The 16,492-nt window shown below is 44.5% G+C and overlaps 1 protein-coding gene across 3 annotated transcripts in view; it reads left to right on the top strand.

The window, feature by feature from the left end:
- Positions 1-16,373, top strand: part of tab2 (TGF-beta activated kinase 1 (MAP3K7) binding protein 2) — a 28,117-nt gene extending 11,744 nt beyond the window's left edge. The window contains exons 2-7 of one of the 3 annotated variants that reach the window (XM_011491665.4): positions 9,031-9,232; positions 9,358-10,966; positions 12,442-12,602; positions 13,785-13,878; positions 14,517-14,612; positions 14,832-16,373. In XM_011491665.4, coding sequence (XP_011489967.1) covers positions 9,131-9,232; positions 9,358-10,966; positions 12,442-12,602; positions 13,785-13,878; positions 14,517-14,612; positions 14,832-14,971 — 2,202 coding nt within the window. In that variant the 5' untranslated portion in view covers positions 9,031-9,130 and the 3' untranslated portion in view covers positions 14,972-16,373. Of the gene's footprint in view, positions 1-9,030; positions 9,250-9,357; positions 10,967-12,441; positions 12,603-13,784; positions 13,879-14,516; positions 14,613-14,831 lie in introns of all 3 variants that reach the window. The other 2 variants (XM_078942609.1, XM_020714459.3) reach the window with 2 other exon arrangements.
- The last annotated feature ends 119 nt before the right edge of the window (positions 16,374-16,492 follow it).

The following is a 16,492-nucleotide window of genomic DNA, read 5'->3' as shown; positions in this document are numbered from 1 at the left end:
TAGGTAAGCTTTCACAATAAAGAGGAGTTAAAAACCTATTGAAAATAGCCAAATACAGAGAATCTGGTCAGTAAATTGCTAAAAAAATGTTTTGATCTAATTTGTTGAGTAAGGCTTCTGATGATGTTCACTTAGCTGCAGTCTACAGTACATTATTGTTTCTTTGAATGCCAATTTTGATTCTAAAGCAGTCTCCCAGCATGATAAAGTAGGAAAATGGTGGGTTACAGATTTGGTTTTTCATGTTGAGGTTTTTGGTTTCCAGCTCTCACGTCTTGCAAATGTTAAGCCGAGGGGGGAAGGGTCTGTGATGTTGCATCTTTGTTTGAGTCCTGTTCTTTGGATCCATGTTCAAAGTTGGGGTTCCTCCTGGAATATTTGCCGACAAAAAGAGCTAGGCATTGTCTTGAACTTTCATAAAAGGGATCACAGCCCCCCCCCCCCCCCCCCCCCCACACACACACACACACACACACTACCTTGTCAGGGAGGTCCAGATTGTTTTCTTTCCTCCTGTAGTGAAAAGAGCAGATTGTTGCCCCCTCCTTGTTGGGGTTCTGAGGGGGCTGCAGTACCTCCTACTGCCAAAATCTGTAACTGCAGGGTGAAGGTTAACTGTATTTAACAGAGGTCAGATTTGTGCTTTGTTCAAAGACATAGAGGCTTATTAATGTCACGTTTGTGTTTTGGTATTAGCTTTTCATGTATGTGAGAAGGTCATGTGACGTGGCAGCTGTGGTTCTTATCCAGCAGTTTCCTGATGTGTCACTTTTTTTGTGTCCACAGCTGTTATTCGGGTTAAAAGTACTTTTTGTTCCTCTTTTCAAACATTGTGTCAGCAAACGATGCCACTAACATTGAGATGTGCGAGATGCTTACTCATGTCAGTGCTAAGGCCCCCGATAGACATGGCATTTACCTTAAGCCTCTAAAGGAAGTTTCTTAAGCAGGTTTTCCACAGTGACCATCCTGCAGTGAGTGTGTCTGTTGTAATAGTAAGTGATTGTGTTTCCGTCCTATGGTTTCCTGTCTCACTAGAGCCGGAGCTCCTCGTTTCTGTCGGCTCACATTTGGGTTCTTCTGCGGGCCTCAAATGAGGGCAACAGGGCGTGTCTCTGAAGCTGCGTTTGTGAATGTCTCGCTGTGTTTGTGTGTTACTCAGAACCAGGCGTGTTTTCTCCTCTGACTCATGGACATGTGCGTCTAATGCAGCAGTAAATCATCTTCCGTCCAGGAACAGACCTGTAAACTTTGCACACCTGAATATTTCTTATTGGCAGGTTTAGTGTCTCGTGGTGACTCTTTATTGTTGTTGTCTATCACTTAGCAAGCTTTCTGTAGCAATGATGTTAGTATAGGGGCTATTCAGAATTGCTGCAGGTAACGTGTCTGCCAAAGTTGAACAGTTTATTTTTCAAATATGTTCAATTTTTTTCAATATGTATTTCTTTTCATTTTTTGGTATAAATAAAGTCAGCTCATCAGTGCTCCTCTGTAGTGAAGTGACATAAATGTATTGATCTGCTGCTAGCATAAAAATAAAATTCAACTTTATTAAGTCACCTAAAATGTGTGATCAGGATCATTTTGGTTAAGGTTTACAGTTACATTTTTATCTTCAAAACCAAATTTGTTTAGTCATAAAAGTAGTTTTTGCACAATTAGAAACTTGCCTGAACAAAGTAGAAACTTTCATCTGCAAAATCAGAACTTATACATATTTAAATTAACAAAAAGTTGTTTTTTTGTTTGGAAAGATTACAATTGCTTTAATTGGTAAATTGGAGATTTTGTTAACCAGCCCCAAATGGAACATGTTTCTTTTGAGCTACATGCATTTTTATCACATCATTATCATATTGATTAAATATGACACATAAACACGATTTTAGATGTTGAGGATGAACTGTACTCTGGTATCATTGTTTCCCTTTTATGAGTTTTCAAAAGCTGTCAATAGATTGCCACTTTTCTTTTTTTTTTTTTTTTTTGCTCCAACCAATGAGAGAAACAAAACAGTTGTGCATATGAGGAAAATAATGCATATTTTATTCAGTATTATGGTTGTTCTTGTGGAGAGAGAAAAAGTGTAAACGCCATGTTCTCCCGAGCCTGCTCTAAGCTCCATTCTGATTGGTGAGAGTGGTTGCCATAGAAATGATGACTCGGACCGATTTGGACCAATCAATGGTTCCAAAATGCCGGCGTATGTAACCGAAAAAGTGGCGCCTGAATTGACTTCATTTGGTTGAAGGAGGCCGTTTTCTGTGGGTGATGTCACACTGACTGAGTCCTGTTCTCATAGTCAGATGTTCAAACGAGCTGCGACTCCGTACAGATTACCTGGTGTGAGTGCTTCCTCTTCTGTAAATCGGTTATTGCACTTGGTTTTGCCACCGTGCATTTCTGTTGTGCAACACTGGTTTCTGCTTCCAGGAGCTGCTTAATGAGCTCAGCCTTACTTTCCACTGAAACTTTGTCCTCCTCCTCTCCTCTGTCCAGCTCCTTGACACAAACAGGAGGAGGAGGGAGGTCAGGGTGAACTAAGCCGTTTGATCCTCAGTTCCTTCTCCAGCAGTGTGTGGTGCTCCTTTTGACCTCTCACTCAGTTTCTGCTAGAAAAACAAAACACTGGGTAAGCGGTTGATGTCGCAGAAAAGCAGCCTTTCCCCGTTTTCTACCATCTTCCAGTTTCCCACAGGAGAGGTGTGGTCAACCTGGGGGTGGGTGCTGCTTTAGCCTGCTTCCAATCAGCCATCTGCAGGCTGCAGTGCTGAACAATATTTGATTTCCTGCACAAACACTCCCACACCACAGCTCAGCTCTGGGTTAGCTGCAAGCCTGGCAGACCTCGTGAAGTGCAGTGTGGGTTCTGCACATCCAATTAGTTGGTGTTCTGCAGAACCAGCAGAGCTTTCAGATGAAAAGGAGGAACTGGGGAGGCTTTTGTCTGAAGCTCTGTGTTCTCTTGATTTTGGTTTTCAGCATGTGTTGGAGGTGGATGCGGTGGAGGACTAAAAAGATGAAAAAGATCACATTTGTGATGTAAAAAATGTGCTGAGCGGCCCACAAGCTCCCTGCTCGGTGACTAGATCCATGTTCGTCTTTGTTTTTCTGGTCTGAGCTGGTGTCGGCCTCAAAACTGAAAGGCAGAATAGCTCCGATATTGCTAGCTTTTTTTCTTGCATCAGTAATATTAGGTTGGTGGTGTGAGGAGCTGTAAGCTAGCGGGAGAGAGAGTATAAGCGAAGAGTTCTCAGTTATTTGTGAATGGGGGGGGCTCTGCGCCAACAGTCCCGCTCACAACTCAGAGGTGAATTTCTGAAGAACTCCTGCAGAAACCAAGACATAGAAAATGTCATGGGTTTTTTGATATTGGCTAAAAATTTGGCTAAAATTTCTTGAACGGTTTTTGCAATAGATCAAAAGATGACCGGAGTGGGACTTTAAGGTTGGCCTTAATTTATTTTAGTGCAATGCTAATATAGTGATGTTTAGCTTCAGCCCTGCAGGACAGACGAGGATCTTCAGAGTCAGTCCTCCCTCCCGCTCTGTGGGAGGAGAGGTGAGGAAATGTCTTGAGGAAGGCTTTGATTTAGGCTTTTATGGAGAGTTTGTCCAGGAAACAAAAAGTCAGACACTCGACGGTCCTTCACTTGACATTTTTGGCAGTTTGAAAAACTTTGTCGCAGATTTATTCCTCACAAGCTTCCTCACTTTTTCATCCAGTTGTCATTTGTGCCCTTCAGTACATTATGTGTGTAGTTGGGGGGGGGGGGATCTGTAGAGTGAGGCTGATGTATTTGTCCAAAGCTCCTGCTCACAATAGGTTTTATGAAGGCTTGAAGGGATTTGAAGGCATTGGGACTCGCTGACTCTGCAATGAATGAGTCCATTGACGGAGCATGGCAGCCGTCTTGCTTGAGTGTGGATCTGTGGGTCTCTGCTTTGGCCCAGTAAAGAACAGCTCAGCAAAGGACGCTTTGTCTTTATCACTTCTGCCTTGGGGCTTTTTCCTCCATCGCCTCCAGGGAAAAGCCAGAACCAGCCCTCTTCCAGAGCTGCCTGCTGCAGTTCTGTGACCGTACGCAGCAAAGAGATGCGCACCTTCGTTGTCTGGAAGCCACAAAACAAGCGAGCCACACCTTTGAGCTGCCACAAGGGTCGTTAGCTTCATAGATAATCAATACCTAGCTTAGTTTGGGATTTTAAATTTGAAACATTTGCTGAGAACAATGTTCTGCAACGGTCCCTTTGCTGCTCTGTTCAGGTTTATTAGGGTTGGTCTGAAATCCAGTTTCCCTGGAGACGAGCCAAATATGCCATCCAGCTGTGTATCTGCCAGCTATCTGACATCTGAATGCTTTCATCTCAGGAACACGACTCCTTAAGCTGCAGAGGAAAACTGCAGCTCAGTAAATGGGAGGGTTATTTGACTTTCAGATAAAATTATGGAACATCGTAAAACGGTTCTGCTTCAGGGATTATATCATAAAAATATGGCTTTTAAGCAGAAGCAATCAAGAATAGTTTTTTAGTAAAACACAGAGGTACTGCAAGAAGCTGTCATGTTTTCTTTCAGTACAGCTTGTTCAGCCAAAACCAGAACTTTTAGAGGTCCATTCATGGTTCAGACACTTTGGATTTTTTATGGTTAGTCACTTTGTTAGAGAACAGCGTGTTGTGCCAAAAGTTGGAAGAGTTGGACGTGTGCATTCTGATGTTTGTAGAAAGTCAAATTGAGATCAGTTTATGAAGCTTGTGTGCATGTTGGATGGATCTGGAACTTCAATCTGAAAGCGGAAGATCTCAAAATCTTGAAATCACTGACATGTGTTTGAGAAGCCGAACCAGCTCACAGCCGCAGGCTTAAGGAAGCCTTTGAGGGACAAATGGATCTCAAACAGGGTTTCTGGTGGAGGCTTTTAGAATCAGTTGCCTTATATGTCACCACAGAGTGTCACCAGAGACTGTTCCGGACTAACCCACCACTAACGTCCTCACTGTGCCGACAGTTTGGCTGCATCAGGAGGAGAAGCCCCCTGGAAGCATCCCTCGCAGTTTAACCTTGTTAAGTTCACAGCTTGGGGGGGTCAACTTCTAACATCTGCAGTTTTGCGTCTCAGCAGTTGGGTTCAGTTAAAAACAGCTCAGCTCTGTTTGTCCTGTTTGTGCGGTTTATTTACACCCTCAGCATGTTGGAGCAGAAAACCCCACTCTGCTAACTGATTTATCTCTGTTCTCACTCTGACAGGTTGACAGATGTTTTCCAGCTTTTTGAAGGCGTTTCACTCGCCTGGATTTGTGTTCAGGGTGGCAGATTTGATCATACAAGATGTGGATAGCTTCCACTATTAGGGTTTTTATTCTCTATAGATCTTGTCAGTGGATCTCCTCTGTGCTGTGGCTGCTGCACAGAATGTATTCAGATTTCCAAATTCACATACATCTTTGATTTCTTTCAGTGTGACTGAAATGCTGGACTTATTTTTCTACAAAGATTTAAACTTTAAGAGACTTAACAAAAGAGAAAGATGTGGAAAATGTGTAGTGAGGGGTTTAACAGCCTTAAAATAGCTATAGGAATTGTAAAAAATAAAGATTGTTTCTATTGCGGGTTATTTTTAGAACGTTACTCCCATGGTAAACGAGGGAACAGCAGAGACCACGCTACCTCTAGAGATGAAATTAGAGAAGGCTGCTACATTCATTTTCTTGCTCATTCTATGTTTAATTTACCACAAATCCCCAAATGTAGAGGACAATTAACCACAGTAAGTTTTTTTTAATGTGCTCTCAAAAGATAGTGGTACTTTTGAAAAGAACAGAACTGGATGAGTTGGTTACATTTTGCCATCAATGTTGGTTCTTTAATAATTTTTCAAGGGGGAATCTGCATGCTGTTAGGAAGTCAAAGCTGAACTCTTCCCACTTTTTCATTTGTTTCCTGATTAAAAAAAGCAAATTGTTTTCGGTGGCCATTCTTATTTTTGTTTCCATAATCTGGATTAAGCAAATTCTCTGTTAGTCAAACAAAAACTTTTGAAAAATATTTGCAAAGATCATTTGCAGTTTTCCTTGATCTGTTGACGTTCTGAAGGACATTGCTTTTTATTTTGTTTTCAACTTCCTTTTAGGATGAAAATGTTGCTTATTTGTCTCCAACATTTATTTTTGAGAATTCAAAAATGATTCAAGAAAAAATAAAAAGGCCAACCTGCACTCGTCTGTCCCTAAAGATTTGTTTTTACCGAATGAAAATTTGTTTCAATACTGAGTCAGGGTTATGTGAAGGAGACACTTGTGGAACTTTAAAAAAATGGAGCATCTCCAAAATACGGAGGAAGCTCCACTGTTGAGGCGTACGTGTCACTTCCTAAAAGTCAGGCGCCTCCCCGCTTCTGTTCCTCAGCTGCTGACGGTAAACAAATGGCTCTTCTCCTAATCACAGGATGTGGTGAGCTCCTTTTTCATTCCTGACTGTGGATCTCTGATATCATAATTAAACTCTATCCTATACAAAGGAAAAACAAGACTGTCTTCACTGTCAGCTGTAATTTTGGCTTCAGTCTAAATTCCCACCCTAATCCCTAACAACTAAAAAACTAGACAGTGCGGGACTATGCAGTGTCCTGGATTCTAAAAGCAGTTTGGACACCATGCTCACTACTTTTTTTTTTCTTTTTTTTTTAATCGATATGAGCGTTTACTGAACTTTATAAATCTGTGTTCTAATAATAAAAATTGTAGTGGTTTATTGAAAAAATACATTGTTTTGCAGAAAATGTTCTAATGCAGTGCATTGTGGTCCAAATACGCCAATCTAGTGAGCATCAATGCTCACTGGTTTTCATAGAGAATTCTGGGAAATCTCTATTGGGATTGTAGATTCAGACAGCTCTACCAAAATGATAAACACACTATGTAGTACACTGTATTAAGTTTAATTTTACAGATCTTCATAAACCGGATTCTGCATCATTTATGGCTGAAAGGTGTTAAACATTGTGTAATTTTACTTTTAATTTTACTATAAATACAAACCTTTTAAAAAAAGGAATCATTTGGTTACACATGAAGAATATTGAGCATAAGAGGATTTTATCCTGAAATTGAAAAAAAAATGTATATGCATGATAAGTGTAATGAAAATGCACCAAAAACAAAAGTTTAACAAGTCACTTCAAATCACTAAATTTGCTTTATTCTTCATCCTCTGTGTCTCTTTGGAACAATTCTGCCAACCATGGTGGAAGACTGAGCAGCGCTTCTTCTCTGTGTTGCTGTCAGTAACAAATGCTGATGCACACACCTACAGTGCCCTCTAGTGGTTGTTGGTATTTGTTTAAACAAAATCACATAAGTCACCCCCCTCCCCCAAGCCAAACTATGTCAAATACCAAGGTAATTCCAAAGAAAAGCCCCACAAAGCACAACATAAAATCCTTTTATTTCTTTCCAAACCAACCCAATTCAGAACAGAATATTCTTCCACCATCTTGACCTACTTTTTCATTGATTGTGTGGCCTGTCCCAAGTGTCTTCAGCAAACTGCACCCAAATATTGCTTTTTCTATCCCAATCTGTTCTTTTCTGAGTTTGTTGCTGCTCCAAAAGATTATTTTTTCTTTCATTCATGTCTTTGTTGTTGAGGAACAAGCTTCCAGTGTGGATGTTGTGACTTTAGAGCAGTGCTTCTCAATTATTTTTTGCCAGGCCCCCCCTAGGAAAAGAAAATGTTTCGCGCCCCCCCTGACCCCCCCCCCCCCCCCCCACACACACACACACAGACACACTCGCGCGGTGACAATACATCAGGTCAGTATCTATAAAATTTGTATACCTAAAATTGTATCTTTTAACACTAACAAAAGAAAAAAGCAAAATAAATCCACTTTCAACAAATATTAACTTTATTTAGCCACAGAAACCCTGTTCTAGTCTAAAACAGAAAAGAAGCTGAAAGTACCTGAAATAAAAAAAATCTGTCATTCCTTATTTAAACTAGAAACATTTTGACCAACTGAACCATTTGATGCTGAAAAAAATAATTCAATCAATAAATAATATTAAATCTAAATTGATCTGAAACATTAACACAGCAGCACCAATAGATTTAACGTTTTTAGTCTGAAGAAATAGGTAAAAACGTGCTGATTTTTTTTTTCTAAATGACGGATTGTTTATTTCTGATCTCATAAAAGTGCAGCTGTTTTCCTGCATTACCTGCTGTCTTTATGTCTGTCTGACACCAACTAAACCACAGGCAGACAAAGAAAACATGGATGGAAAATAAAGACACGTCATCAAAATGTCTACAATAGTTCATAAAGAATGACATTGTTAGCATGAGCTTAGGAATCTAAGGGCAGCGGTGATCTTGGGCAACAGGCAGCGGTAGCAGTGGTCCGCGTGCCCCGATTCCCCTGGCAGACAGGGCCCACACCACCCCTCCCCTTTCGTTCTCACTCGCGCAGCCGCGGACAGACAGAACAGACAATAGGAACCGAATAGTGGACCAGATTATTTTCCAAGCACTGAGCCGCTGTCACCGCTGCCCCCACGTTAAATTTGCGCACCGGACAAACCTGTGCCTAAAACCGCCACCACCGCGCGCCCCCCCTGGCATCGCTTCGTGCCCCCCCCCGGGGGCGCGCCCCACTATTTGAGAAGCACTGCTTTAGAGGAATAGGTTTGACTCATCAGTGTAGCACACACAGGAGGATCACAGGTGCTGCTGTGTCTTTGGAAACGGTTGCTTTCAGCCCCAGGGCTTTTAACCCCCCTCCCAACACGGAAAATTATGAGCTGGAAATGGTTTGTTTGTCAGGGGTTTCTCAGAAGCGGTTTCCTTCCTTTGCTGCTCTTTTATTAAGCTGCTTAAAGGAGGGGGGGGCTCCTGTCTGCTCTCACGGATCGGTTAAAAGTTTAGTTTGGACTCTAAAACAAAATATGAAGGTGCTTGTAAAATGCTTAAAGACTTAAATGAATGCTAAAAGACTTTGTTGGTTGCTGGTTCTGTCTTTTCAGCTCAGAAGATGTTTAAGATGAAGTTGGTGTTCTGCCGGAACTGACGCTCCGCTGCGCTGAACAAAAATAAACCGCTCGGTTCTGAGCTGGCAACAGACGAATGGCCCAGGGAAGCCACCAGATTGACATTCAGGTTTTGCATGACCTGCGGCAAAAGTTCCCTGAAGTCCCTGAAGGTGTCGTCTCCCAGTGTGTTCTGCAGGTACGGCTCACGTTCAGGTGGGAGTGGATGATGCGTTTACTAGGCCAGTCGGCAGTCCAGATAAAAGCGCGATGGTTCCGTTGAGGTTTGTCTGCAGCTTTCCTTCCTCTCTGCTTTTCTCACAGAACAACAACAATTTGGATGCGTGCTGCGAGTACCTGTCCCAGGTCAGTCCCGGTTACCTGTACAACGAGGAAGGGAATCTCAGGTTTCCAGAGGACGCCGTCTTGACCAGGCTCCCTAATCACATGACCCAGCTGAGCCTGGGCTTTCAGACTCACAATGTGCAGGTGCCCCCGGTTCGGGACGGCCCAAGAATGAACGGCAGCCGGGCTTTGGCTCACAGCATGAGCGAAGGGCCCCTCCACAGAGGCCAGGCCCCCAGCAGCGACTTCTTCCCACAGGAACCTCAGTCAGCCCCGGTGCAGGTCCACCCCTCCCTCAATGTGTTCAGCGTGATGGAGCCGTCGCGGAAACCCCAACCCCCTCAGCACCTTGGACTCTACCCCTCTGGACCGAAAGGGGCAATTGGCGGTCAACACATGCCACGCTTCAATCCCATCACCGTGACTCTGGGCCCCAACCTCCAGACAGGCCGCAACACCCCCACCTCTTTGCACATACATGGCACACCACCGTCGGTCCTGGGGAGCCCGCAGGGGAACTCCATATACATCCGGCCCGTCAACCAGCCCGGTGGGATATACGTCAGCCAGCCTGGTGGGATCCGGCAGAGCCAGCAACAAGGGGGGCGGGCTCAGTACAGCCCCACCTCTCAACCCCAGCAGCAGATCTACCAGATCTCCCACCCCCCCTCACTCTCCAGCTCGTGGTCTGTTCCTCAGCCCTCCTCCTCTCATACCTCACAGACCTCCCATGTCTATATGCCCATCAGCTCCCCCACCAACCCCCAAGCGCCCTCCAACTTCCCCTCTGGAAGCCAGTCCTCCTCCTCTGGCGTCTCCTCATGCTCCCCCTCCCCCTCCTCTAGCCATTACAACATCCAGAACATCTCCACTGGGCCGCGCAAGAACCAGATTGAGATCAAACTGGAGTCTCCTCAGAGGAACAGCTCCACCACCGTTCTGCGGACCACCAGTGGGCCCCGCTCCTCCTCTGCTTCTTCCTCCTGCCCCTCGTCTTCTTCATCTTCAGCTGGGATGCCCTCTGTCCCCACCACTCCTCTGTCCATAGGAGGCCCGGGCCTGAGCCGCAGTCAGCCCACAGTGTACATTTCTCCTAGCCCCCCAAACACAGCCGCCGCACCCCCTGATGACGCCATCGTGACATCAGCAGGCTCTCGCTCCCAGCAAATATACACCTACGAAGGGGGGTCAAGGAACACCCCCACAGTTTACATCTCTGCAAACTCTTCTATGATGAACCAGGGGGTTCATGTTGGGGGCCAGGTGAGCATGGGCCCTGCCTACATTCACCACCACCCACCCAAGACCCGTGCTTCTGTGGGAAGTGGGGGCACTGCTTCCTCCCCCCGCGTCGTGGTGACCCAGCCCAACACCAAGTACACTTTCAAAATAACAGTGTCTCCCAACAAGCCCCCAGCCGTGTCCCCTGGAGTGGTGTCCCCCACTATAGTGCCCAACAACCTGCTGAGCCTCTCATCAGAACACCTCCTGGAGCCCGACCCCCAGCATCAGTCGGACCCACTATCACCGCACCAGGACGAACCACGGCGACTCAGCATGGGCTCTGATGATGCCGCCTACACACAAGGTAAGCCCCGCCCACTTCCACACACCCAATAGAAGCACTTAGTAAAAGTGATGGAAAATGGCAATTAAAGCACAGACTATTTTCATGAATATTATGTATGAAATTATTCAGACAGGAACTGATTCTTGATTCCCAAAAATCCTAATTATATGTTTAGGTTGCAGCAAAGTTAAATTATTTTTTTCCGCTTTTCTAATCTACTCTGAAAGACGTAATAATACATCACATTGGTTTTCATCAACAATCTTCATAAAAGCTGTTTTTGTACTTATTCTCAGGTTTAATAATTTATTGATGAAGTTAAAACAAATATTGAATATCCAATAAAATGACCGACTTAAGGGACGAATTGTTCCAGAATTTAGCCTTTAAAACAGGAAAAATGTGACACAAATGGCCTCTTCTGATGTTTGTTTTATTGTCTGAAATGTGTTTGCATTGTTTTTATTATACAGTAAGTTTTTATTTTAAGAAAGTTATTCAAATAAGTTTTATGTTTGTAGATTGAAACTAAATTAATCACTTAGAAGATATTTATTAAAATGTTTGGACATTTGCTAAAAAATAGTTTGTCTCCACGTTAAATCATATGTTTCATGTTTATTAAAAAAACTTTATGTAAAAACAAGGATATCATTTAAAAAATTGTATAAAGTTTGAAACGTTTAAGGTAAAACAAATCCTGAAATAATCCCAATCGGTCAAATAAATGTCGATAGGATGGAGACAACCCAAGTATTGGGGAGTTGTAGCCGTTACTCCAGGCTGTAGACGGTCGCCATGGAAACGGTGTGATGACTCCTCAGTAGGTCCTCCTTTGAGAACACCAGTCACTGCTGTGCCTCGCTGTGACTCCTACTCTTAGGACTCCATGTTTCCTTTTTTTCGACGTTTCACGGCTTCCTGTGTGAGTCAGCAGCTGAGGCCCCCCCCCCCCCCCCCCCCCCCCCATTCATCTTGTCACGGCAGGTGAAATCCAGTTTAAAGCTGTTCACACCTGTCGGCGCGTAGCACTGGAAGATCCGGGTGTGCGGCAGAAGAATGCCGATGTTTCGTAACATTTGACCCACTTGGCATATGAGACATATGAGAAGAACAACCCCCCACCCCCCCACCCCATGAGGATGGTTGCTGTGTTTTGAAATATTTTGGGGAATAAAGAGCTGCAGAACCTTTGTTTGGACATTTACTGGGTACCCAAAAAAATTTTTTACAAACATTGTGTAGCAAAGATTGTTTATTAATAAAATAGTCAACTGTTCCATTAAGAAGGAACAGAAATTGCCTGTAAAAATACTGGAAATTGCTTCAAAGACAAACCCACACATGGAATTGAAGAAGCATAACTGAATTGTATAAAGCTGAGTTCAATTAGAAGTTTATTTTTATTTTGGGTTAAACTTGCTCTACAATAAGTTAAATGCCTGACTTTGTTTCTTACGACACACTCTATGTCTTTGCTCGTCCTCCCTCAGCCTTGTTGGTCCACCAGAAAGCTCGAATGGACAGATTGTGGCACGAGTTAGAGGTGAAGAAGAAAAAGTTGGAGAAGCTAAAAGAAGAGGTGAACGACATGGAGAACGACCTGACCAGAAGGCGGCTGGAGAGGTCAAACTCCGCCTCCCAGATTCCCTCAGTAAGAAGCCCATTTCCTTCCTTGTGGCGTTGAATAGACTCTCTTTTGAAGAATTAGCCTGAGAAAAACCACATACCATCCCAGCAGACATGCAAAATGTTCCTAAAATTATTTTTGGTCAAACTTCTTGTGTTAGTTTGTGGGCTAAAAGCCTGTCAGAGATGAGAAAGTTGACTAAAGCCTTTGTCCCAGCTGCCCTTACGGGTGGACATGGGCCGTCTGTGGGGTAAAAAGGAGCAAACCTGTTCTGGGGCATGGCTCACAGGAAGTATCAAGATCGTTGACCGCTCATAGAGCCAAAATGTTCATCTACTTTGTTTCTACAGACGAGCTGCAGGTAACGTGTCGTAACTAACGCTTCAACAACACGTAAGGCTGAAGTAGGCAGACGCAGGCACGTCATATGGATTTTTTCTGACCCATTCTAAATCCTGTGGACTGCACAGTGCTGTTCAAGTGATAAGTGTGTGCTCCTTATGTGGAGCATTGCTGTTTAGAAATGGCTATTCTACGGGTGTCAGCATTCATGCACTGCCAGTAAGGAGCCAGTACCAGGACTACACACGACTGCACACTGGACGTCATAAGTGCATTCCACTTACTCTATCTTTACAAAAAATTGACAACACGCTTGCCACACGCACAACAACTGTACGTTCCAATTCATGGCGTCTCTTGAGGCATAAGGGAACCGTAAGAAACACCTGCGCTCCCCTTGAGATGCCGCTCCTAATAATGACCTTCTACGGGCCCAAACTGCCCAAAACTCCACAGCACCCATACAGACATAAAGGGGATCAACAGTTGTTGAGGTTTTAACTTCTGACACAAAGTGGTCCCAACCTAGAAAGGGTCGCACTTTGGACCTGTTTGAACACACATTCATCTCTCTGGCAAATTTTAACCTAAAGTTACTTAACCTGGGCTCAGTGAAGGTAGAGAAGCGTTCGATTAGTATACACCATTTAGGAGAGGTGACCAGCGTCTTCCAGAAGGCAAAAAAATGTTGGGAAAGAAATTCCTCCAATAAACGGGCATCATCCACAAAAGCCTCACAAAGGCTGCTAGCACGTTCCAACGGGGAAAGCAGACGGACAAAAGTCCCAATTGTGTTTTCTGTGAGCTGGTGGAGGTGTGGATGCCACAAACTCACGCTTTCCTGTTGTCTTTGCTCTTTTCCAGTTTGAGGAAATGAAGCAACTGCGATGCAAAAACCGCTCTCTGCAAATCGACATCGACTGCCTGAGCAAGGAGATCGATCTGCTGCAGACGAACGGTACGAGTTCAGCCTGAAGAGGGCGTCGGCATCAGAGGTTAAAGGTTCAGAGATGAACAGCTGGTTCAGACACAAACACAAGCACTGTTTACAGCCAAAAACCAGAAATGATGCATCATACCTGCAGTTTTTCACTCCAACAGAAGATGGCGACTGTGTTTTTCGAGATTTTTATTTATTTATTTTGTAACAAATGGTGTCAAAGTATCCTTGAAGACAACAAAACGGAATGTGAACCTCTGAATGTCCACACCTGCATTGTTTTTAATATTCTTCATCCTTTAAACTTCCAACATGAGTTCAGTTTTTTGTCCTGCAAACATCTTTGTTTCTTCCACATGACTTCCTACAGCTGTCCTGATGCACTCGTATAAAACGGCTTCCTTTGAGTGAAATGTGTTTCTTTGAGATGGTGGCTGTTCCTTTTGTGCATCGTTGTTTTCCGATTGTGCTGCTTGTAGATAAACTAGGAAAGACTAAAGGAAAGGTGTGTGTGTGTGTGATCTGCCCACTAAGCTCCTCTTTCTGATGAGCGAGAACCTGCTCAGATTATTTAAGGACATTTGTTTTAGAAGATGCTGCTGCTTCTACGTTTCGGGGCGTTCATTCCATCTTCTGCTCTGCTTCCATGTGTGCAGGACCACACCTGAACCCCGGTGTGATTCAAAACTTCTACGACAACATTGGGTTTATCTGTCCCATCTCCCCCAAACCCAAAGGTACCATATCAGCAGGTGAGGGAGGACGACTCCCAAGAGTCTGAGGGTTTCCTTTTCTCCTGATCGTCTTCAGAGGATTGTTCTCTAAAGATGATCAGGACAGAAACTGGGCTGAAAATGAGTGAAAAACATGTACCTCCAAGAACGATACATCTGTGAGTTTCTGGGTCCCCTGCACCTGTTGGTGACCCAGATGTGGCCGCGCGCTCTGACGTCTTATGCTCCTCCCTTCAGACTCAGGAGGGAAGCACACGAAGCCCGTGCCCGACCAGGAGGAGGACGAAGGCTCGCAGTGGAGCTGCACGGCCTGCACCTTCCTCAACCACCCCGCCCTCAACCGCTGCGAACAGTGCGAGTTTCAGCGGCACTTCTGAGCCATCCGCCCGCCAGTCTCCGCCCCGCAGACGTTGGGTCCGTCAGTCGGAGCGTTTGTCGTTTCTGGGCGGCTGGTTCTTCTTCCTGTTTCTCTTAGGTATGTGGAGCGACATGCGTGAAGCCGGCCGGGATCGTGTTTACACTCCGAACCCTCGGATCGTACCTCACCGGACTCGCTGCCCCTCCCCCCTGCAGCGGGCGACCGTGGACCTCACCGCTCCCTCTAACAGTATTACAGCGTGTGACTCGTGCGCCTGGCTCAGCGGCGACGCTGCGCCGACCACCGATCTTTGAGCTCCTCTGTAACCCGGTGGGGAGGGGTCTGGAACTGAAGGGAAAACTATCGGACTTGAACGTTCATTTGCTGATCTGGAAAGGGGCTCAGATGGGCGTGCCCCCACCCCCTGCTCGTTGGAACTTGGTGGCGCAGGGGTCGGGCGTCCAGCGGCTCCTGGAAACTCTCTGTACATACCTTTAGTGCCTTGAAGCCGTCTTCCTCTCACTTTGAATCACCTGTAAGTATAGTTTGATAGATCTTAATAACTTTTTCTTTTCTGCCAGACGATTACCCCCCCCCCCCCCCCCCCCCCCAAGACTTTTATTTGGTGAGAATCAAGTGGCGTTGGATCTTAGCTGCCATCATGAAGCTACATAAGCCACCACCTCTCTGTTTTCTCCGTACAACCTGCAAACAGACAAATCTTTTTTTATTTTGCTGCATTTGGGGGATTTGTATTTTTTGGGGGGGGCAAATGCAGATTTACAAACTGCCATCTTATCTGACAACTGGAATGTAGGATTGATGTTGGGAGACTCCTGGTTTCCTTCCAGCAGATAGATCCTGAGTCAGCAGATGGGTTTCAGGTTTTTTCCCACCAGATTCAAACTGCAGCACTCCACAGGTCAAACGTGAACGGGATTCTGGGTAAATGTGCCTTTGTGATTAAATATGAAGCTCAAGTTGTTGCAAAAAAGGAAAAAAAAAAGAAAAAAAAGCCAAAGATGTCCTCAGCTTTAAGCACAACACGACAGTCCACTGTGTCTTTAATGCGGTTCCTTCATCCTTCTAACGTGAGGATGAAGAGTAAAGTTGTTCCACTTCCTGCTGCCTTTAGACTGAGGTTGACAATCTATTCTGTTAAGTCCAAGTGCCTTCAAAGCCAAACCTCCAGCTCCGTGTGAAGCCTTCAAAAGCAGAAGATGGATTCACGTCTGAAGCACTTAGTTTTTCCTCTTCACCCAAAGAACCAGTTCAGCTGCATCTGCACCCCGGTGTGAACGGGCAGATCATGTTTGATGAAATGGAGAAATAAAAATAATTTTTTTTTTTTTATTTTAGCTGGGAAAACTGTCTTTGTAACAGATAAGTTATTTGTAAAAAATAAAAAAAAAGGAAACAAACTTGTGCCGCATGCTGTTTTTGTGATGGTGCTTTTCAGATTGGACTGTCCACTAGATGGCAGAAAATTTCTCCTTAGCTTTTTAGAAATAAATGTGTGGCATTATTTTAGAAATAAATT

Source organism: Oryzias latipes, chromosome 24 (assembly GCF_053564925.1).
Source record: "Oryzias latipes strain Hd-rR chromosome 24, Olatipes_Hd-rR_3.1".
Taxonomy (NCBI): domain Eukaryota; kingdom Metazoa; phylum Chordata; class Actinopteri; order Beloniformes; family Adrianichthyidae; genus Oryzias; species Oryzias latipes.
The sequence above is the reverse complement of the archived record's forward strand: the minus strand, read 5'-3'. Positions and strand labels throughout refer to the sequence as shown.